Genomic DNA, 25,174 nt, shown 5'->3' with positions numbered 1-25,174 from the left:
AGTGAATTGTCTAAATGCTTTAAAACATTTTTCGACTGATATCTGAGGTTGTATGAATTTATATAAGCTCTTTATATTAAAAATACTGTGGCAATGGATAAAGCCAGGCAAATATGAGGCTCAAATATGGATGTCTTTCAGAAATTATTCATCTCCTTAAAAGGCATTATCTGTCTTTCCGGACATACGGTTTTTCTCAGTTTGTCTTTTAACTTTCTCTTAGTTTTGTTTGCTTTCAGCAAATATAAACTATGATGCTTTTCTTTATGTCATATTAATTATGTTTAGGTCAGATGGCATTTGCATAACTTCATTTTGTTTATCGTTTTTCATTATGCCTTTACCCTTTTTGACTATTTGGAGTTTATTTTGGTACGTTGTGAAGTGAAAAAATAACCTTATTTTTCCCCTCAAATATTTAATCAACATTTTAAAGAAAGTTTTTCATTATAATCCTAAACTTGTATTTTTTTATTGTGAAAATATGTAACACTAATTGAAATGTGGGAAACAAAAAATAAATTCTAGCCTTTTCCTAGAGCCTGCATAAATATATAAATACGTATGTGTAAGAAAATCCTTTACCTAGATATGTAAGTAACTAATATGACTCAAAAGTCCCCAGTAGGGGTAATGCGTAAATAACTTATAATATATCCAATGGAATACTACAGAGTGACAAGAATGAATAGATTTAAATGTAGTAATATAGGAATATGAAAAGGGTATATTGTTGAATGAATAAAACATGATACAAAAAATGGACAGAAAACTATTCAGTCAGTAACTTTCATTTCAGAATAACAGTAATGCTCTCTCCATAGTCCAATGTAGCAATTAAAAACATTACCACTAATGTTTTTCGATTTGCTGCTCTCTTTATACCAATTCTGATTGACACATATGCTTTGTCTACATGTTCTGTAAAGGAAGTGATTCAGACTTTGCACATACTAGCTTTTTAGTTACTATTATTCACTGAAACCCAGTACTGTTAAGTATATTTAACATATCATATTAATAGTTTAGGACTATATTTGCTGGCACCAATATAAATTTCAACAGATAGCATACTATATTTCATGAATAAATTTAACAAGGTCTCATATCCTCCACATTTTACATGCCATCAAATCCAGTAAGTTTTAAAAAACAAAATATTAAACTATATATATTATTAATTTTGCTTTTCATGGTTCCTTGTATTAGAAAATTGTTGAAACCAACTTACAAAAGTTACAAAGCCATATCATAATTAAATTTGGCTAGTATCCCTGCACCCATGATTGACTGTTTTGTGTTTGCCACTAAAGACATTCTTCAAATAACTAAACCAGATGGTGGCATGGGAAGAAAGCCAGGCAAATATGGTACTCAAATATGAATGTCCTTGAGAAATTATTCATAACCTTAATGGCACATTCAGAAACTTTCTTCTATGAAAAGAGGTACAAAAAAGGGGAAAACGTATATTAAAAACGAGACTATAGTCCTTAAAGGCAAGGAATATGTCTCAAAAAACTGAATTATTCTTTTATTAAAATTTTATGCATATTCCCTTCCACAGGCAAAACTTATAAAAATGAACAATCTAATTTTCTAAGGTAAGATCTAAGATAATCAACTCATGGTCCTTAAACTCAAGTGGCATATACTCTAGCAGAAGACAAACTAAAAGCAAGTCATTACTATGAAAGGTGAAAATTTTGTTAAAAGGATTATAGTCAAGTTGCAGACATATCCTTGTAATCAGTGTTACAAAACAGAAGAGCACCCTTACACAGAACACAATGTCCAACAACAGGGGAATGGCTAAGCAAATTAAGGTGTAAATCACTTAATTCAATATTGTGGTGTATTTGTTTAAAAGTTAAAGAAAAAAATTAGCAACATCACTGGGAAGGAAATCCTTATGCTACCATATTAAGGGCAAAACTGAATATGAAGTACATTCCCTATGGTTTAAAAAAATTATATTTAAAATGTAGCCCAAAATAAAAACTCAAAATAGTAAGAATATCTTCTGGGTGGTTATAAGGTTTTATTTCTTATTCTTTACATTTTCCACTTTTCTATAATAACCATATATTACTCCTAAAATCAGGAATGCAATAAACATCTAAAAAACACATCTATAATTTTTCCTGGCAAGCCAATTAACAAAGAGCAAAGTCCCATCTGTCTGTGAACTTGGGCAACACCGTATTAATAACCTCTGAAAATTTCCTCAAAATATAATGAGAAGTTTTCATCAAAATGTAGACTGGTAAGGAAGGCTTGATAGAGATGAAAGACCTCACTTTTGTAATCAACCTCTGCTAGAAATTAAAACCAATGATTACATTATTAAATGACATACATCTAAAACAGTAAGAATAGCATCCAGTACCTTCTTCAGTTCCGATCTGATTAGCCGCATTTAAGTTACTCAGTAGATGTTCTGTATCGGTCTGTCCAATATGATAGCCCCTAGTCACAAGTGACTATTTAGCATTTGAAATAAGGCTAGTGCAACTGAGGAATTGAATTTATTTTATTTTAATCAGTTTAATTAACTTAGCCTTGAGTAGCTAACTAACTACTACCATATTGAGAAAGGCATATTTTGATATTCTAAGACAGCTCTCTTAAAAGTACTCAATACAACTACCCTCAACTTGTAGCAGTCCAACTTGAGAAGTTGGAAAAGTATGTAAGTACTGTAAAAGCAGAAGAGGAAAAGAAAATACTACATATGTCCAGTATGAGGTTGGTGAAAGGGGAGGCAATGAATGGGTCGTAAAGCCCAAGAAAATCCAGAATTTATACGACATTTGATACATAATATTACCAATTTTAAATGATTTTTCTTATTAAATTTACATCCATACTTTGTCAATTACTAAAGACAAAAATAATGCCAGATTTATAAAATAATACAAGTAGCATTAAGAAATTCTACAACATAGTGAACATGTGACCAGCAGGGAATAGCAAATTCTTCCACAGTATTTAATTACCTGTACTCCATAAAAGGAAGGACTCAACAAAGTAAAAGGTTACACAAACAAGGACTTATTCTCCATAGTTCTGGCATCTGTCTCTTTTAGTGAATTTCTTTCAGGTATGCAATCAGTCTTCATTTCACTTAAGAGACAACAGGTAAAACAGGTTCTAAAACATCCAGGCTTTACAATTACTTTGCCGTAAGAGATTATAATAAATTTCTTTAAGAAGTAAATGTTTTATGTGAAAGGTGTTTTAAGTAATTCTCGGCACTCCTATGCTCCTAGGATGTGACGTTTGTCCTGTGACTGCTATTATGTCATTACAGAATAATAAGACTTGGCTAAAACAAAATAATAAAAACCAAAAACAAGTCAAAATTTTTCAATGAATTAAGAGAAACAGAACAGACTAGAAGAGTCAAGCTGTTTTCCTCAGATCCTAAGTTAATTTAAAACTAACCAGATCTAAAACTAAACCTTTCATTGATGACGGACACTAGCACTGACGCGCAGGCTAGGCTGAGCCCTTCAGAATAACCATCATCTGGGATACAAACCGTAAGGATGAATTACCATGGTCTAGGATTTATGGTGGTTTTCAACTTTGCAGATTCAGGAAAGTATATTTTAACTTCTCATTCTTCTTTAATAAACAAAAGGAAATAAGTGCCCTGAAACAATTTCGTTACTTGTACAGGGTGCTCCCTACTAAGTAAAAGAGATTAATTTAACGACCAGAGGTGTCTCAGAAATAAAGATTTAATGCAAAGGCATTAGAAAAGTCATGGCTTAGTGAAAAAAAGTGTGTGATTTGGAATCAGGAAGACCTGAAATGGAACATGAATTCTACCACCACAACCAAGTTATATAACTTCTCTTAACCTCAACAACATCAGTAAACAGAAAAAAATAACATAACATTGCAGGACTGTTGCAAAAAAGACATGAAAGAATTAAAATGCCTGTAAAACACAAGGCACATATATAAAAAGAACTCTAACAAAGGGTAACCATTAATTTTTAAAAGCTTTTTTAAAAACCCAAACAAGTTGCCCTTTGCTATGCAATATTCTAAGCATCTTGTATCCTTGGGAATATTCAAAAAATGATGATAATTGTTAACTATCTCAGTTTGAATTAGGTTTAGCTGCAAGAGACAGAAAATGTCCCTCATATATCTGCCTCAAAACAGTTAAGAATCCACATAGTAGCTCCAATGATCATTAGGGACCCAGGCTCCTTAGCTTTGTTACCATCGACCTGAATACAGTACTTCCACCTCATGACTCAGGACAGCTAGCACCAACACCAGCCATTAAAAAGAAATGACAAGAAAAGGATACATATACTTAAGTTTCCTACCAGGAGTCTTCCTGGATGCTACTCAAAGTTCACAATCCATAAGCCACAACTTTCTCACGTAGCAAGGCCAATCACACACAGTATCAAAAACAAAACTGCTTTAAAAAAAGTGTGTGTGTGTGTGTGTGTGTGTGTGTGTATTCCAGTCAGTTCAAAGCAACTAAATCCCAGGGGTTCTTCTAGTACAAGTAGAATACAATAGACGCCTGGGCCAGTAAGAGTCTCTGTCATAATGTATCTACTTTTCCAATATTCTTAACCACTACCAAATTCCTTTAATAGCGCTATATCATGATGCAGTTGGAATTAGCTGGATTAGATCTCACCTTAAATAATTTAACATTTAAATTTAAGAAAGACATCAACAATATGTCCTTTGATGAAATAAGGATAACAAAAGCAAACAGTTCTGCCATGTTCAAGTGCTATGATAAACACTACATAAATTATGGCATATAATAAAATTATTTCATACAGGTCTTTATCTAGTCCGATGGGTTTTTATTTAATGTATAGAAGATTAAGTTAAAATATATACAAGCTCCATTTTCAGCAAAGTTGGAGTAACGGACTGGATTTACCCATCTGCCCCTCCTCCACCTAAACTAAGCAATCAGAAAAAAAGAGGTGAAACAATTTTCAAGACATTGGATAAAAATGAAAGATAAGGAAACATAGTGATCTCCGAGAGGGAAGAAACAAAGTAAGCCCAAAGACAGTCACAGCTTATTTACCACCTGAGACAATATCCAGGTGATCACTCCTGGAGAGGGAACCTATGCTGAGATGCAATCACCCTGGACTTGGGAGGAGAGCTGGAACCCAGAGAGGCAAGATACCTACAGGGCAGAGGACCAGACAGGAGACAGATGTACCAAGAGACCGTAGCAGATGTGCAGAAGGGCCCCCTGGCATCTTCAGCAAGGTACTGATCATTGCATGTATGTATGTATGTATATATATATGTAATTTCCCAAAACGAGGGGGAAAAAACACCGGAAAGGATTAGAACAAGCCCTGGAACTGACACAGGGTCAAAAATAGTCCCTGCCATACTAACCAGAGTGTAAAACCTCAAGGGGCTTGAGGTAGATCATGCAAGAGTTTTGCTAGTAACATAGAAAAAATTAGTCCTAGATTAACCACTGTTCTTTACTTGCAAACAGGATCAAACTGTTTCAAAATCACAACCACATCCTAGAACAAAGTTCAAGGCTATCTGTATACAGAAATATCTAGCACCCAAAAAGATAAAATCAGTGATATCTGAGAGCCAATGAAAAATTACCATATAAATACAGAAACACAAAAATTCAACAAATAAGAAATCAATTGAAACTGATCAGGAAATGACACGATATAAATAATAAGAACATCAAAACAATTGCGATGCCTGTATTCATTATGTTCAAAATGCCACAGGATATAAAAAGGAATGAAGTACTGATATATTCCACAACATGGATGAACCTTGAAATCAGTGTAAGCGAAACAAGTCATACACAAAAGAACAACAAACTGTATGATTCCACTTATATGACATAGTTAGAATGAGATATAACCAAGTATATTATAAAGAGAAATAATGCAAATTCAGAGACAGAAAATACAATAGAGGTTACCAGCAACTGGTGGTAAGGGGGGGATGGGGAGTTATTATTGCTTAATGGTCACAGAGTTTGTTTTAGGTGATAAAAAGTTTTGGAAATTGTAGTGATGGTTGCACAATACTGTGAACGTACTTAGTATCACTGAATTTGTACACTTGAAAGTAGACAGAATGGTAAACTTCATGTTATATATATTTTACCACAACAAATAAAAGAGGTTCAGAAAACACTGAAAATGTTAAGTAGAGACACACATATATATGAAACAACAAAAATTTAAAATACAGAAATAAAAAAGTAACATGCGTTGAGATGAAAAATACATTTGATGGGGTAACAGGAAACTAGAAATTGTAGAAGGCAACTTGAAGATACAGCAATAGAAATAATCTAAAATGAAACACAGAGGGAAAAGACCAAAAATACAAATAAACTATCAGTTAAGTTGTGATCCAACATGAAGCAACCTAATATACATGTAATTAGAGTCAACGGGGGGGGGGGGGGATAGAGAAAATATATGTGAAAAAATAAGGGCCCAAAATTATCTATATTTGATGAAAACTGGAAACTACAGATCAAGAAGCTCAACCAAAGCCAAAAACAAGAAACATAAAGAAAACTGTAGCAAAGCATATAATTAAATTGATTAAAACCAGTCAGAAAAACTCTTTTTAGAGAAAACAAAAAGCCGAAGCATACTATGGACAAATAATGCAAGTCAGAAGACAGTGGAGCAACATTCTTAAAGTACCAAAAGAAAAAGAAAAACTATGAACCTAGAATATGATATACAGCAAAAATATCTTTCAAAAATTAAGGTGTCACTAAATAAAAATGAAAATACAACTTATCAAAATTTGTAGGTGGCAGCAGAAGATAAATTTGTAATAAATGCAAATTTAGGAAAAGATCTAAATGAGTAACTTAAGCTTCCTTAGGAAAAGTAGAAGAAAAAAGAGCCATTTAAGCCTACAAAAAGAATAAATAGAAATTAGAGAACCTCATTAGGATGGCTACTATCAAAAAAAAACCCAACAACAACAAAAAAATCCATGAAATAACAAGTGTTGGCGAGGATGTGGAGAAACCGGAACCCTTGTACAATGTGGATGGAAATGTAAAATGGTGCAGCCACTGTGGAAAACAATATACTATTCCTCAAAAAATTAAAAATACAATTAACATATGATTCAGCAATTCCACTTCTGGGTGTACACTGTAAAGAAAAGTTTCCAAAAAATATTTGTACAACTGTGTTCATAACAGCATCATTTACAATAGCCAGAAGGTGGAAGCAACCAAATGTCCATCTACCAATGAATGGATAAACAAACTGTGGCATATCCATGCAATGGAATATTATTCACCTTTGAAAAAAGAAGGAAATTCTAATATATGCTACAACATGGATGAATCTGATGGCATTATGCTAAGTGAGATAAGTCAGTCACACAAAGAACAATGCTGTACGATTCTACTTCTGTAAGATACATAGAATAGTCAAATTCAAAAAGTAGAAGGGTGGTTGCCAGCAGTCCAGGGAGAAAGGAATGAGGAGCTGTTTTTTTAATGGGTATGCAATTTCAGCTTTGCAATATAAAAAGAGTTCTGGATCTTGGGTGCAATACAATGGGAATGCGCTTAACACCACTGAACTGTACTTTGGTTAAGACAGTCAACTGTATGTTAGGCATATTTTTATCACAAAAATAAATAAACAAACCTGGCATTTGTTGAAGGCTTACAACAGATTTGTCACTATGTGCTTTAATTGCATTTAAACTTCACTTTATAAAGGAAATATTAACTAACCCCCATTTTACTGATAGAAAACTGATAGATTCAAAAGTTAAATAACTCATAAGATGACACAAAATAAAGAATAAACCCAAATATGACTCCAGAGACCGAGCACTTAAACACTGTTATAATGCCTTTGTAATAGTTATTACCTTTACGAAAAAAGTCTTATTAAAAATATGTTCGAATGACATCATCAAAATGGCGGCGTGAGGTGAGCCTCTGTAAAGCTCCCCCTGGAATTTACAACTAATCGAACAACAATAACTCCACAAAGGACTCTCTGCACAGCACACAGGCAAGACGAACAGCCCCACTACTGAATTCACCTCCAGGTGGGTGAATCGCGCGAGCCGGGGAGGAGGGAGAGGAGAAGTGCGGAGCCGGAGACGGAGCCGCGCGGGCGCAGGACACAGACCTAGCCCAGTGCTCCGAGCTCGCTGCTCCCGGATCTTCCGCAGCTGCGGGAGAGGGAAGGACTCCGACTGCTAGGGCTCCGCTTATGGCCCACAGGGCTGGGTGGGCAGCATATAGCACAGCTGAACCCAACGCTCACGGCAGAGACCTCGGAGCAAAGACAGAGGGAAGAAGACTGAAATCGGTGGTTTAAGTTCTCACTGCCAAGCAGAGAACAGAAGCCCTAGGCCCGGAGACTAGCCGCCCCCTCCCTACCCTCCCAGAGCTCGCCCTGCCCCCACCTGCCCCGGTGCTAGAAGCGATAAAGTAGCAGTGTCAGATCAAAAGGACAGAATATTTGCTGTTCTGAGAACTGTGGACTGCAGACACAGATTCGCAGCCCAACTAGTTCCAGCAAAGGGGAGGGGGCTGTAAAACGGGACTGTCTGTGGCAGTGGTCACCGCCATTGCTCTGGGCCAGCTCTCACAACTCACCCCGCCTCTGGCCCCACCTATCTGGGCGGATCCCTGCAGGAGTAAACAGAACTGCTGAAACACACGGGCTCTGAATTGGGTGCAGAAAGAGCTTTGGAACTTCCAAAGCTCTCCACACCCCCACAGGGACGTGGTGCCCTATGACCCAGGCGAACTGTTAACAGAGGAGAGGCCCATCTCCCAGGGAATCCCCCCCATTGAGGGAGAAGCTGGAATAGTGCAGAGAAAACATAGCACTACCGTGTGAGAGAGAAAAAAAAGGCTGCAGTCGGAGAGAAAATAAAACATTCTACCAACAAGTATTGGAAAACAAAAGAAAGACCTCTTCCTATCAACCTGTGATGTCTAGGAAGAGAAATAATAAATCACTAATTGCCAGGAAAAACCAAAGCAACAAGACAGCTCTGAAAGAAAGTGAAAAATCTCCAGAAAATGAACTTAAAGATACGGAAATATGTGACTGAAATGACAGAGAATTCAAGATTGTATTCTGAAAAAACTCAACGAGATGCAAAAAAACCACAGACAGGCAGTTTAATGAACTCAGAAACACAATCAAAGAACGAAATGAACATTTTATCAAAGAGATTGAAATTTTAAAAAAGAACCAAATAGAATTTCTGGAGATTAAGAACTCAATAGAAGAAATGAAGAATGAAATAGCCAGCTTAGGTAGTAGAGTTGACCAGGTGGAGGAAAGAATCAGTGACATCAAAGATAGAAACCTGGAAATGACACAGATGGAAGAAGAGACTTGAGACTTAAAAGAAATGAAAGAACTCTACAAGAACTTTCTGATTCCATCAAAAAGAGCAATAGAAGAATAATGGGAATACCAGAAAGAGAGAAGGGAACAGAGAGCATACTCAAACAGTCGACGAGAACTTCCCAAACTTGTGAAAAAACTGGATCCTCGAATCCAAGAAGCAAATAGAACACCTAATTACCTCAATCCCAACAGGCCTTCTCCAAGGTACACTGTATTGAAGCTGTAAAAAATTAACAACAAAGAAAGAATCCTCAAAGCAGCCAGGGAAAAGAAGATGGTAACCTACAAAGGAAAGCCCATTAGATTATCATAAGATTTTTCAGCAGAAACTCTACAAGCCAGGAGGAAGTAGAAAAAAATATTCAAACTATTGAAAGAGAAAAACAAGGTTGTCAGTTCAATTCCCACATAGGATGGTGGGCTGTGCCTCCTGCAACTAAGATTGAGGACAACTGGACCTAGAGCTGAGCTGCGCCCTCCACAACTAGACTGAAGGACAATGACTTGGAGCTGATGGGCCCTGGAGAAACACTCTGTTCCCCAAAATTTCCCAATTAAAAAAATTTTTTTTAAGTTTAATTTTAAAAAGTTCATAATACAGGGGGCAGGGTTCCTAGCTAAAGCGGTTTATGTGTTTTGATAATACAGCATGATACTTTTAAATTTAAGATTCCACTTACAATGGAACGATTTCATGTTTATATTCCAAACAATATTAAGTATTTCACTATGTGTTGGTTGTTATGCAACACTACCTCTATAATACATATCACCAATATTTTTAGTTGTCTATATAAAGAGCATTCCTTTTGGTGGTCTTATAAAATTTTATATTTATATTTATATATATATACATACATATACACACACACACACACACACACACACACACACACGGGTATGACTAGGTCTTTGTTTTAATCCAATGTCACTGCTTAATAATTTTCAACGATCCTTTCTTCAAATTTTTCACTTAATTTTCTAAATAATTACATAATACTATTTTTAAATGCAATATCATCAGTTGCACATTTTTTTCTCAATAGACAGTTTTACTCAAATATCCTAACACAGTAAGATGAAAATGGCATAGCTTTTTAAAAATTCCATTCAAAAAGGTTAAAATGTGTTCTTTCATTATTTTTAAAAACTGCCATGTGAGTTTTTTATTTTTCCTTACTGAAAACACATGTTATCTTGGAAAAAAAGACTTTAACCAAAACTTCACAGAACCAAAGCCTGTGGCCTGGATAAGAGCGTCTTTTTCACTGGGAGACAGGGCTGCTCCCAAGGCCCGCACAAGCTCCCCACGCCCGTCCGCCCAGTGCCTCACAGCCCGCTGCCCTCCTACTGCAGAGGCACAGCAGCCTCACCAAAGATTCTGGAGCCACACTGCAGAATCCCGCTCCACCACTTACAAGCAGTGTGACCTCAGAGTTATTTAATCCCTCCTTCCCTCAGTTTCCTTAGTAGTAGGATCAAGAAAATAACAGTATTCCACAGGCTGTAAGAATGAAATGAGTTAATACATACAAAACTGCCCGACAGTCAGTAGCTCTTCTTATCACCATCGCAGGCATCATTATCATCATCATCAATTCTCAACGTGCAAATCAAGTCCCACTTCCTTTACAATGCTTTTCTGTTTCCAAAGTCCAGTGACTGCTACCTTTTCTTAATTCATGGTGTTCACTATCTGCTGCTCAAATAGCAAGACACTATTTTATGTTATTGTATTTATTGCTTTTCAAGTCACCACTTAACTTTCCATTTGACAATAAGCTTTATCTTCCCAAACGAACTATAACTTCTTAGAAGCACTCAGACTATGTCCCAAATGTCAGCGGTCGAAATTATTTTTTAAATTGCTAATTTGATCATTACAGGACACCGCAGTTGTGAAGAGCTCCTTTCCTCCTTTGCTGAGTTACGCATTCCATTTCCTCCCTAGCTTATACTGATGGTCAGTGAACAATATCTACACTAACACTAGAGGGTTTTAAAGATACTCTAATTTCTTAATCATCATCTCAGCCTCTCCCTAATGTTGCTATCCAAATATAAATAAAAGAAACCTACATCAGCTCCTTTATTTTAAGACACCATTACCATTTTCATGTGTATCCCTTCTAGATACATAAGAGAAGATTTGAGGATATGTCGATTTAAATGCTTAACTGAGCTACCTTAGCTACCCTGCAGTCTGACAGCAAACCAGGATGAGAGGAAGAGTAACAGAAGTTCACCTTATAGTAATCCTTTGCAATAATTTGGAAGCTAATGCTGCTCACCACCAGCAGTGGCAAAAAGGTCAGTGCTAACCAAGAAACAGGGAAAATAAGACAGATGAAAGTCCAGGATTCAGACTTAGCGTCACTGTCTTAGTATTTATTAATTTGCAGAATTCCACACTATATCTGTATTCAAAAGTTCCATACAAACCCTTAAAAGACATCAATAAAGTGATTAGATAATTTATTATTCTTGAATTGTCCATCATACTGTAAACTCCAGTAAGTGCAGATCATACAGCGTTAAATGCTCTCTCCACTTGTGGACATTAAAAAAAAGAAAAGAAAGAAACCTACTGTTGTCTTCTGAAGATCACCCTGAACTAGGGGATTTTAGGGTGAATAATTTGAACAATCACTCATTCTTAAAATATTCTGAAATCTAAACACTGATTTAACAAATATCCTGAAACTTGAAATCCTTTTGCTAAAACATTTTATATTAACTTTCTAAGATATCCATCCAGGTTGTCCAAAGATAATAGCTTCCAATTTCTTATACAAAGCTTGAAGTTTTACTTTACAAAATAAGCATGATAATGAGCAAAGAACACTATCTTAGAACTTGAAAGACACAGATTTTTTCCAGTTCTGCTATTTATTAGCGGCACTTCTTTGAGCAATTGCTTAACCTCTACAAACCTCAGTTTCCTCCACATTCAGGAAAACATAAAGGATAACATCTGCCCTACATATTAAACAGATTGTTACATCAAATGAAACAACATACAAAAATGCTCAGTAACATACTAAATCTAAAAAAATACAGTATCTTTTAGCTGCAGAATAAGTAAAACCTTTGCTGAATTAATGAAATTATACTAATAGATGTTACTCAGATTTTTTACTTTAATATGATTTTAATACAAGCAGGTAACAGATTTTTTATTATGTTTGCAAAAACTGGGCAACTAACTCTAGCTAGAAGGGGTCATAACTTTTTTAGAAATGTTTGAAACTATATCTGAATTTATAAGTACTTCTAAAGACAGCATTCTTAAAGAATATATCATTTTGATGCTACTGGAAAAATGAAACAGAATCTAACAAATTAATAAAGAACTTCATAAGAGTGCCTAGCACATATTAAGAACTACACATCTTACTAATATTTGACAATAACTTTAATATCATAAAAAACCTCTACTCAATATGTTGTTTCAAGTACTTATCATTAATAACTCATTTAAAGTATCTATTTTCTATAGTTTAAAGGAAGTTTTACGTCCAGAATTTATATCATCATTTTCCATTAACCATCTTTTAAACTCACATAAGCAGCTTCCACTTGGAACACTTCTCTAAAGAAATCCTCCTTGGAGTTCTATAAACCATCTGTCCATTATAATTACATAACTAGGTCAGTTTCTGAAAAATATCACTGTAAATATAACTGACCCTAGAACAAGGTGGGGGGAGAGGTATTGATCCCCCACATAGTCCAAAAGCTGCATATAACTTTTGACTCCCCCAAAACTTAACTACTGTTGACCAGAACCCTTACAAATAACATAAACGGTCAACTGACACATATTTGTATGTTATATGTATTATACTGCATTCTTACAATAAAGTAAGCTAAGAGAAAATATTAAGAAACCCATAAGGAAAAGAAAATACACTTACAGTAGTTGTTGAAAACAATCCATGCATAAGTAGACCCCTGAAGTTCAAACCTGTTGTTCAGACTCGTGTAGTTCAAGGGTCAACTGTACATATTTGTCTTTCTATCCTGAAACTGAGTTCATACCAAACTAAGTAGAATGAGGCAGAAGTATTTCCACATACTGTGTATCAGTAATATTCAGGGAATTAGCATTTTTTATTCTAATCAGAGATCTGCATGTTAAAAAAAAAAAAGTTGGAGGGGCGGCCGAATGGCTCAGTTGGTTAGAGCACAAGAGCTCTGTACAACAGAGTTACGGGTTCAATTCCCACATGGGCCAGTGAGCTGCACCCTCCACAACTAGATTGAAGACAACAAGCTGCCACAGAGCTTCCCAAGGGGGGGCTGGATGGCTCAGTAGGTTAGAGCGTGAGCTCTCAACAAGGCTGCTGGTTCAATTCCGCATGGGATGGTGGGCTGTGCCCCCTGCAACTAAAGATTGAAAAAGGCGACTGGACTTGGAGCTGAGCTGCGGCCTCCACAACGAGATTGAAAGATAACGACTTGGAGCTGATGGGCCCTGGAGAAACACACTGTCCCCCAATATTCCCCAATAAAATTCATCAAAGATAAAAAATTTAAAAAGTTGGAGATAGAAGGGAAGGAAGCAACTTCAAATGAAGTTACTTAATATGGGTAGAATTGGGGAGGAAGGGGAGGAGTCAGTGACAAGGAATAGGGTTGGAGAAGTCCCCAGAAGTCATATCATTAACAATCTTGTAAGAAATAATTAGCATTTTGAACTTTTCCCTGAATGAATAGAAAATAAGTCATTTAAGTACTTTAAGTGTGGGAATAACATGATTAGATTTGCATCTTATAATAAGCAGTTTGACTGCAGAGTAGCAAATGGATAGCAGGCTAGACAAGCTGGAGGAAACATCAGGCAAGACAATATGGTAACGATCTAGAAAAGATATGACGGTCACTTGAAGCAGGAAAGTAGCACTAGGCTGGGAAAGAAGTGAATCATTTTTAGGGGGTAACGCTGACTGTATGTAAGGTCAAGAACGACCGACGCCCAAATTTCTGGCTTAATCCAAGCTAGATGGGTAGTGGAAACAATCACTGAGTAAGATTACAGGAAATGAAGGAGATCTGAGAGCAAATTGGAGGAAAGAATATAGTTTGTAGATATGTTGATCTTGAATTCCTGTGATACTTCCAAGTGGAGAGGCCTAGTAGCTGGATGTGAGCCTAAAGCTCACAGAAAAGTTTTCAGATGGAAAAATGGAAGTTATCAACGTGTAAATGACAAACAAAGCCCTGGAAATATATATAAGCTTAAGAAGGCAAACAATGTGTTAAAAAATAATAAGGAAGGTTCCCATTTAGCAGAGGAACAGGAGGCAGCAAAGGGGCCTGTGGAGAAACAGCTAGAAATGCTCTGAGTACTATCACAGAAGCCAAGAAAAGAGCAATTTGAGAAGAGTCAAAGATTTTTGAACATTCAATAAAATGACAGTCTTAATAGCAAGGAAGTCAGTCAGCATGATCTTGAAGCAAGCAGTGTGAGTGACGAGAAGAGGACAGAGGATAGTGTACTGAGGAAACAGAAAGTGAGGCTTTGTTTGCTGATGAGGGGAGGGGGCTAGAAAGAATTGAGACTTCTTTATAGGGGTAATTTGGTTATTTGTTTTGCTTATTTTAGGTGAGACTTTTGAACAACCTTAGCAAGATGAGAAAGAATCAGAATTAAGAGAAAGATTAAAGACAAATAGAGTTAATCAGCAGGAAGGAGAGAACGCAATCCAAAGCACAGTTGGAGAATCAGCCTGAGACAGAACAGAAAGATGGACATGTCATCTACAGAAACAGAAGGAAAAGGAAGAACAAATGGTGCAGAGGAGATAAAACTGATGAGCAAGTAACAGGAAATTTAAGGGCTCTCCTTTTGATGGCTTCTATTTTCTCATGAAGTAGAAATACCATCTGTGGAGAATACTTTGTTTCTTAAGTTTAAAGAAAAAAATGTTTAAAATAGCCCCAATGGAAAAGGAAAGAATTGTGCTGCAGGCCTGCCAGCTGGTGCAGGGACTGGAGGAGACCATGAATTCCAAGCATCACTAATCTGGGTAATGGTGTGATTTCTCTCCATCAGTGCTTAACAAATACCTTTTGTGTAGGCCAGAGAGACAACCTGATCCAAAATCTAGGTTTTGCCAGATGCATATGATAGAAATCCAACAGGGCAAGGAAACTGAGAAGTCTGGCAAGAAGTAGGAGGTGATGGGCAATGAATTCTTGCCTGCTTATACAGGAAGCATTTGGTGGAGACAGGTGTTAAAGAGCAGCAGATCTCAAAAGCATCATCATCAATAGGTTTAGAAAATGGATAAAAGATTAGTGTCAGGAAAAGGATGTTTAAATTCATGATCTCAAAGGTAAAGCTGATTTCAGGTAATGGTGAGATCCAGAGTAGCTTCATGGGAACAAGTAAATGAATCAAGTGAAGGTAAAGACGACTGGAGATGAGGAAATCGCGATGTCAGGGTCCTGGGTACTCTGTTCGCATAAACACTGGATTCACTGGAATAGTGGCACAGTCTTAAATGGAAAGAAAGATCATGAGCCAGAAGCCTATGTCTTCAATGAGCCAGAGAAGATGTATACTCCAATTACATGACACTCAACAATGGGAATTTTAACAAGGTTTTATAAGCACTGCAGTGCAAAATAAGAAGGAAATTCCCTCCTACCCTTTCCTACACTGAGCTATGTAGAGAAAAGAAGGTTCAAGTTCCACTAGAGAGAGCTCTCCATCAGGTGAAAGATAGGTGTCATTTAAAGAAAGATAAAAGTAGTATTTAGTAAAGAATTTGAAGGTGCAAGTGATTATATAAACCTTATAACAAGGGTGAGAAATCTTTGAAAAGAAGGGGAAAAATAGGCAGAAGAACAAGAGTAAGATGAGATGTACTGTGGGCAAGAAAAGGCAACAAACAAATGAGATTTGGTGAGGTCCTTCATGCAAAGATGGCTAAGAGGGCACTTTTCATGAGTTCCCAGAAAGAAAAGATACCTGGCCACTGAGGAGTCAACCAGTGCCTGGAATAAATGCAATTAGAAAGTCTTTCTAGTGTGTGAGAAGACTCATTCCTCTCTGGAAGGAGCCAAAGGAAGTTTGGGTGACTTGTTCTGGCTTAAGGCTACATGCTAAAACCATCAGATAAAAGCCCCATTGATTGGGGTTGGCCTGTAAGAACTGAGAAAAGCTCACCATCTATCTCAGATTGTAGAAATCAACATTTGTCCATGATGTTTCAAAACACCAAGTAGGGTGTGATAAAGAAATAAAGACATCTCATTAACCAAATAAGACATTCCTCATTTGTAAAATGAAAGGGTTGAACTAGAACTGCTACCATTAAGTTAAGAGCCAACCCTACCCCTACCCCCAAAAAGGAGGAAGCAACAAACCTTACCCAATTGGAAATCAGACTATCTGATAAAGCTTCCTAAACCCATAGTAAGTGCTATAGGCTCTGTACTAGATACTGGGAAAATACATAAAGATGAACACTACATAACTACTCGTACAGAAGATGATGGCTATTACCTAACTTATTGTGATAATCGTTTTGCAATATATGTAAGTCATTATGATGTGGACCTTAAACTTATACAATGCTATATGTCCATTATATCTAAGTAAAACTGAAAGGAAAAAAAGAAATTATATTTAAAGCATATTTGCCCCATTACCCTAAAAATTAGAAGGTTTTAGTCCCCATATTGCCAGCCAATAAACTGAGATATGAAAGTTAAAAAAAAAAATACTACAGGGTCACAAACCCAAAGGACCTCCTAATCTAGTAGAAAGGTAGATAATTATAATACAATCTGACTATAATTTGGTAGAGATATAAAGTGGTAAGTGAACAAAGAAGAGGAAGTCATTCATTGCCTCGGGTTGAAGGAAGGAGGAATGAAAGAAGACCTTAAACAGAAAATAAATGAGGTAGATCTTTTTTTTTTTTTTTTTTTTTTTTTTTTTTTTTTCAGCTTGGTTTCCTCTTTATTGATGTGCCTCCTATCTTTCCCCCACAATTTCAGTCCCTTCCATCTACCCCAAAAAAAGGTAGTGAAAGGAAAGGATTGTTGGGGTTCTGAGCCCCTTGAGCAGTTAGAAAGGGAACAGAAACCAAAACAATCACTGGATGTGACAGAGATTGACAATCAAGAAGTCTAAAGCAGAGTGGGAAAGTGGTATAGAAAGGGGAAGAAAGGAGAAAGGAGAGGTACTAGAGGCCATCTCCACCCATTAACCCTCCTGCTAAGAGGGTCTGGGAAAAGAGCCTCAAACATTAGGAAGTGCAGGTCCTGAAGGGAGATGGTGTTTGAGCTTGAAGGAGGAGGTGGTCAAGGAAGGGGGGACACCTCTCTTTGTAGAATGGGACCCCCCACTGCAGGGGCAGCAGTTTCACAGACCATAGACACTTTCATCACTGTACGCAATGTATAGAAAGAAGTCTTCTTCATGGTGTTCCTGGTATAGCTGACCCATCGTGGCACTGGTGGGTGGAATGACATTGTTGACAAAGAAAAACAAGGCATCCTCAGCTCGGAGATGAATTCGCTTCCGGATCAAGAAGTAGAACTGACCAACTGTGAGATCAGAAGGCACCAGGTATTTCTTTTTGTCAAGGTCTCCTATCCGAGCTTTGGGAGCCTTTTCTACTATCACCGGGACCCGGTCCGGGTACTTCTTTCGGATCTTCTCGCCCTCAGAGCGGCGTTTCTCGAACGGATGCTCCTCTTTATACACGAACTTCATCCTCCCGGGAACCGGGCTGGACAAGGCTGGGCTGAGGGAACCCGGGGGGGCCGGGACTGGGGGAGGCGGCCAATGAGGTAGATCTTAAAGGAGAATTAAAACCCAGGAAAACTAATAACAGGTGCTCAATCTCATTACTAATCAAATATTGAAACGCATATAAAAACCAAAGGAAGATACTGGCTTTCCTTTTCATATCAGGTTGGCAAATAATGTAAAAAGCTGATGATATGAGAGTAATATAAGTTCTCTTTTTAGCCCCCTCTCCTTGATTTCAGTCTTCAGAAACAAGGACTTTGTAATACATTAGTGTATCAGTTTCCCTTTTTCCGTGCATATAACAATATGATGGTGTAACCATTTTCATTGTATGTTAACAACACACTAAACCTTGTAGGTTTTTTAAAAAATATATATATCAAAATGTACTATATCATATCTATTGTTCTGTATTTGCTTCTGTTATAACATTGCTGCAGTGAACGTCATTGTAAATATTTTTGTGCATATATGTGATTATTTGTGTAGATTTCTAGAAATGGAATTGTTAAAGTGTGTGCAAACTTAAAATTCCAAAATAATCTCAATTGGCCTTTTTTTTAAAGATTAGCAAATTGAACTCTCCCAATAATGAGAATATAACAAAAAAACGAAACCTGTTTTGTTTGCTTTTTTGTAAGCTCACAAAGCAGAGAAGGAGAGGGACCATTCCAGGTAGAAACAAAAGCAGAGTATAAAAAGTACATAGTATACTCAGCTACCAGCTAAAGGATACTTGCCTCCATCCCTGGTCCTGCTCACTCTCTTCCTTTTCACATCTCTGTCCCCCAAAGCCCGCATCTATGAGCCATAAACCCCTCCAGATCCTGAGGGCCTTTCCAAAGCTCTTTACTTCTTCCTTTTTTTAAAATTAACTTCAGGTGTACAAAACAATGTAACAGTCAGACACTTAAACCCCTCACAAAGTGATAATCCACCTCCAATCTACTACCCCTCTAACATCTATATACGAGTCGCTGTTACAATACCACTATCTTCATTGTGCTGTACTCCACATCCCATGGCCATATATATACATTCATAGTTGACATTCAATGTTATTCTACTTCAGCTTCAGGTGTATAGCGTATTGGTAGGGGTTGGGGGAGAAGGCGAGGGGATTAGAAAGCCCCTTTACTTCTAATGGAGACAGAGATAGGCACAGAAGCACAGACCAACCACAAAAGAGAAAGTAGTCTATGCTGAAATCTCTATTCTAAGAAGAATCACTGAAATATATTTATAAAAAAAAAGTAGATAAAATTCATTTCCTATTTCATAAATGCCACAACAAGGAAAGTGTATCATGTATCACCATTAACAGTGGCTACCAACAGGCTTCTTCTCCTTATATTCATTTTAATTATGCCTGGCTACTAATCTAGTTTTTTCTAGCCTATAGAAGTACAAAGTCTAATTCCACAAGGCTGTTAAATGGTTGACAGCAAACTTAAGTAAGAAGGTAATAAAATACCTAATTAATTAATACCAGTCATAGATCTTCTGGCTCCAAATCCAGTGTTCTTTCCATTATAGTACACTCTGCTTCTTTTAAAAAAATACATTTGATAATAATCAAGTCCTTTCCATTCTATTTTTTTCCATCTTTACTACCTTAGACCAAAAAAATAAAAAATTCTTAAGGAAAAAACTTAACTTGTATTTTCATATATTAATACAGGTTAAGCAGGATCCATTTTGGTTTATTTTAATGGAATTTTACAGAAAATTATTTGAAATAAGCAAGTCATTGTTCAGATTTTTAAATTTTTATTTCATAGATGTGTTGTAACTTCAACCAACTTGAACAATTCTGTTTATAAGACAAAAAAAAGAGACACAGTAAAACACTATGCCAGGGAGTTACATTCTGCATATCTTGAAAAACAAAACTTCCCTATGCTAAAACTTATTAACAATCCCTTCTTCTCAATGTCTCCACCAAAAAAATAAGTAATTAACTTCTTACAAATTTATTCAGTGCTTTACATTATGACTTCCCTCTCAAGGAAATTTCGTAAGCCAATTTTGTACTAGAGTTTCCTTTTATTAGTTCTAAATTTAGTTTTATTTGTATCATCCGTTGTTCTCCTATTATGGAAATGTCTCAAATATGGAAAACAAACCTGTTTTCAGTAATGCCTTCAATTTGTAATTAAACAACTTCCACTTTTTTTACAAAAATACATGGTTGCAGAAGAAATTGTTTTTCAGAACTACCAGCAAAATCCATTTAGTAAGTTTTCTTATTTTTTTATAATATATCATCTTTTGTAACTTCTTCTTTAGCCTAAATATAACGTTAACAAAACATATTCATACCCTAATTTTAAATGTTGCAATCATGAATTATATATTCTTTTTAAGCTACAGCAGAAATAATGCCTTAGAATTTTTTACCGTGGACATGATATAACAAATGAAGTCTCTAAGTAAACTACATTTTGCCAAATGTTTAGAAATGCTGGAGCATCTTGTACAGTGAGGTATTATAGAATAGGGATCCTAATCGCCAGATTGTAAAATATTTCTAAGTCAGAAAATCACTTCCAATGAAATGTTAGGACATGTCCTATAACAGACGTCTAAAGATAAATGCGTAAGTTTAAAGTCACTGAAAGAAGGGCTACCCAATTTCAGATTTGTTTCACATTTGTATTTACCTTTCCATTCAGCAAAAATTTGGAAAGGATAGTTACATTTTAAAAGATAAATTGTCTCAAATCTTTAGGGTTTTAAAGATACTCTTACTTTGTGTCACCTAGAGTCTCACAATAATTAATTGTGCCTCGGCCACAAGTATGTGCAATTTTATTAGCCACAAGATAAAATAAAATCTACAAAAAGTGTGTTGTCAAGATTTCAAATACTAAAAAAAGATCAAAATCACAACTACTACTCCTCTAAGAACTATAACTATTATCACAAGAATCAATAAATGCACATTTTAATTTTAAAATTTCTGAAATGTGTACATACCCTTTAACTACCAAAATTAAAATGGCCAAACAGCAGGAAATCTGATATACAAATACTTTAGAAAATGAAAAATGTGAACACCTTATCTACTGCCTACAAATCATCTGGTTTTCTCTAATTATAAATAATGTGAAAAGAAATAATTGCAAAGAATGTGCATGTTAAAAAATCTAAACAGTAGTATGTTAGTAAGATGACCATTATTTAATACAACTAATAACTTAAAGGCTGCTTTGAAAATAAAATTTCAAAATAATTTAATATACGGGTTTTGAGTATTTTACATTTTATTTTTTGTTTGCTTTTAAAGAGACCACAAAAAATTTTTGAATTATTTTATTATTTTTTTAAACACAGGCACAATCACAAATATACATACACCATACTGGCGTAGGTACTACGCTCTGAAGAACAATATTTCGAGTGAAATTTTCTTACTGAATTAAAGCAATGGTTAATGACTAAACAGACTGCCACTACTTTTCCCATCACCACTTATTAAATGTGAAATACCAAAATTATATATTTCCAGGCCCATAGGTCTCTGTAGACTATATTTGAAGGATAAGATGTAATGATAACATTGCTATATTGAAATTTTACATTATGTATATTTTACCACAATAAAAAAGGTTTTTTCATTTCTATTTGATATATCTTATCTGATTCTCCCTTCAGAAAAGCTTGACAAGTTAAATTTTCTTCTAAAATAAGAAAAACTACTTTGGTCTGATTCCTATAAAGACAAATGTTGGATCAAGATGAGAGAAATTTTAGAAACCTACTTAACATGCTCAAAATAATCAAAAAAGGAAAGATGAGCACAGAGGTGAATCGAGAAACATTCAAAGGCCATTCATTTAAGTCAGAAAGAAGTACTTCAACTTGATCTGTAGGTTAGAAATTACCCAACTAGCTGAGACTGCCATTATCCCTATACAGGTCAGCAAACACTCATTTACTACTTGGAAGCAAAAGGTACCAGAGCAAGATTTGGCAGAAAGAAAAAAACAAAAAAAGGTTTAGTAGTATTAATTAGGCCTTTCAAGTTGAGACTCTAATCAGTAGGATGATTCTTCCTACAGGGGACTCTGATCTGTATTTATTTGTATTCTATTTTTAAACATTGGAATTGTCCCGTGGTACACAAAATGAAACACCTTTTACTAGACCACACTTGTGGTATATTAAAACACAAAAGAACAAGCAAAATTAACAAGCATATGAAACAGTGCTCAGCATCATTTATCATTACTATAATGGCTACAATCACAAAGAGACAATACCAAATGTTCTCTGAAGATGTGGAGAAACTAGAACCCTCATATACTACTGGTGGAAATGTAAAGTGGTGCCACCACTTTGGAGAACAGTTTGTCAGTTTCTTAAAAATTAAGTATAGGGGGCCTATTGGCTCAGTTAAGCATAGTGCTCTTTAACAACAAGGCTGCTGGTTCGATCCCCACATGGGCCACTGAGCTGTGCCCTCCACAACTAGATTGAAACAACTACTTGACTTGGAGAGATGGGTCTTGGAAAAACACACTTAAATAAGTAAAAATTTTAATTAAAAAAAAAAAGTTAAGCATAAGCTCACCATATGACCCAGCAATTGCACTCTTTGAAATCTAGCCAAGAGAAATAAAAACAGATGTTTTTATAAAAACACATATGGAGAATTCGTAAATAAAATGTGGTATATCTATATAATGGAATACTGTTCAGCAATTAAAAACACAGTATTGGTATATGCTACAACATAGATGAACCTCAAAAATTATGCTAGGTTAAAGAAGCCAGAGCAAATGGCTGTATACTATATGACTGTACTTGTATGGAATTTCCAGAAAATAAAAATTTAGAGACAGAAAACAGAGTGGTTGGCTAGGACTGAGGGCAAGGACTGACAGCAAACGTATTCCAGAGAATTTGGGGGGATTAATAAAAATGGATTGTGATGATTGTTACACAACTCTATTATTTACTAAAAATTGGTCCATTGCTTATAATGGGTGGATTTTACGGTATGTAAATTATAGCTCAATAAAAAGAATTAGCGAAGCTAATAAACAATGATATCTATGTTCAACACCTGCTGACTCCTCTCAATTGCTAGACTTTCTTTCAGAGCTAATTCTAAGAGCAAATAAGAGATTGAAACATGCCTTGTCAATTGCACTACATCTGCAGGCTATATTTATTCATTCAACCAACAATTATCAAGGACTTACTGTAAGCAAGATATTGTGTATCACTCTTCTTTGTCTGCTAACTGAACACCAATAGATGTAAAAGAAAAACTATCATAACTAAATTGCCTTCTTATTATAACATTTAAATATGATGCAAAAGCGACAAGAAAAATTAAGCAGTTGGGTTTATTAGAAAAATACCGAGGGTGCCAAAAAAATGTATACAAAGTGGACACTTTGGTCAACGTTGCTCAAGCAGTTAATTTGCCGTAATTAGAAGTGTCTGGATGCTGATGGTAACCACTTTGAGCATCTCTTGTAATTGCAGATGTCATACGTGACTTGTACTCATCTTTTGTTACCAGTATACAAGTATATTGAGTATTACAATTCAGTTTTCCTTTCTTAAAATGTATATACATTTTTGGCACCCTCTGTAGATTGTTACAAACAAATATTTTAAAGCTAAATAAAACTGCTGGTAATCAGAATGTTTGATAATATCTGAAAAATTTTCAAAATAGTCACTCATAGTGATTTGTAATAACATTCCTGATGACTGATCAAAATCTCTCATGCCCTTTGGCTTTGTTTTTAATTTCGTTAACAAATATTGCCTTACTATTACTAACAGCCAAGATGCCATTTTAAAGAATTTCACCCTGTGAACACACCACCAGTATTTCATCTGCCCTTACTCATGAAGTGCTGTTTCAACACAGGCATCACTTAGGTATAGAAGAAAAAACTGGTATGTTTACACGGAAGAAAAGTTAGGGGAGTAAGGAGAAAAGATAATACCTGATAAATGATAAAAGGCTGTTTAGTCCACACAAGGTGTCTTTACTTCAACTAAAACACTGAATAACATAGCTTAAATCCTTTCCAAGATAATCTGTTTCATTATCCAGAAAATATCCAAACCACAATTCATTTTTCCTGCTTGACCTCCAATCAAGTCTACCACCAAACTCACCCTCTCTGCCGATACAGATGTTTACTTATCTTCCTTCCTATAGATAGGTAAGAAATAAGTGACAGGAACATATATCAAAATATTTATTTAGGAAGTATTTTAATATCTCTTCAAGCAAGGATATATTTGTACAGGTAACTCCTGTTATTTAAAAAAGAATTGTTAGTTCATTCAACAAATATTTACAGGACATAACAATAGGAAGACAAGAAAGACTCATGTTCTAAAAGAGCTTGTTTTCCATCCATTAAATAAACTCAAAAACCAACAAGCATATAGCACTTAGTATATGAAGCATTCTTTATCACAATCATCCAGGTCATTATGATACTAGTGCCAACCCTGTTCTGCTTTGTTTCCTGCTTTGTTTCCATCTAAACAAAGTATTGCTGGAGGAGGCTCTGCTATTCATTTCTAGGGCATAAAAAGAAAAATCCAATAATGAATTGTTAGAAATTAGTTCCAGTCTATAATCCCTTGAAAATATTAAAGAAAATTAGACATTGAATACTAAGTGAATTTTTAACTATACAAAAGTAAATAAAGCATTTTATCTATCTGAACAAACAACCCATACCTTACCAAAATTATCAACAAACCATATAATCATTCTTGGACTCAGAAACATTCCCCAAAAGATTATCAGTGATGAATCAAAACTGAATCTCAATATTTCCTTTTTGTCACACAAACACATGGGTGAAGAGAAATGTTAACCATTGTGGCCCAAATGCTCTCCAAAAGATAGCATTTGAGGGTCATCTGGGACAGCCAATGCAAAATTTACAAACATATCTTTATAATTTAATCATAGTTATAAAGAAAGAAAAAA

General features: G+C 35.6%; 2 protein-coding genes across 2 annotated transcripts in view; both read right to left on the bottom strand.

Annotated features, from left to right (window-relative positions):
* The window catches only part of ROCK2 (Rho associated coiled-coil containing protein kinase 2), a 110,965-nt gene that overhangs the window by 76,779 nt on the left and 9,012 nt on the right, over positions 1 to 25,174 (bottom strand). The window lies entirely within an intron of this gene.
* Positions 17,385 to 22,937, bottom strand: LOC308505896 (gamma-aminobutyric acid receptor-associated protein). The gene has a single exon (XM_081068700.1). It carries the CDS (start codon positions 18,154 to 18,156, stop codon positions 17,803 to 17,805), a length of 354 nt encoding a protein of 117 aa, XP_080924826.1. The 5' UTR covers positions 18,157 to 22,937; the 3' UTR covers positions 17,385 to 17,802.

The sequence above is a fragment of the Rhinolophus hipposideros genome (assembly GCF_964194185.1).
Source record: "Rhinolophus hipposideros genome assembly, chromosome: 12".
Lineage (NCBI taxonomy): Eukaryota > Metazoa > Chordata > Mammalia > Chiroptera > Rhinolophidae > Rhinolophus > Rhinolophus hipposideros.
This window is presented reverse-complemented; position numbering and strand designations above follow the sequence as displayed.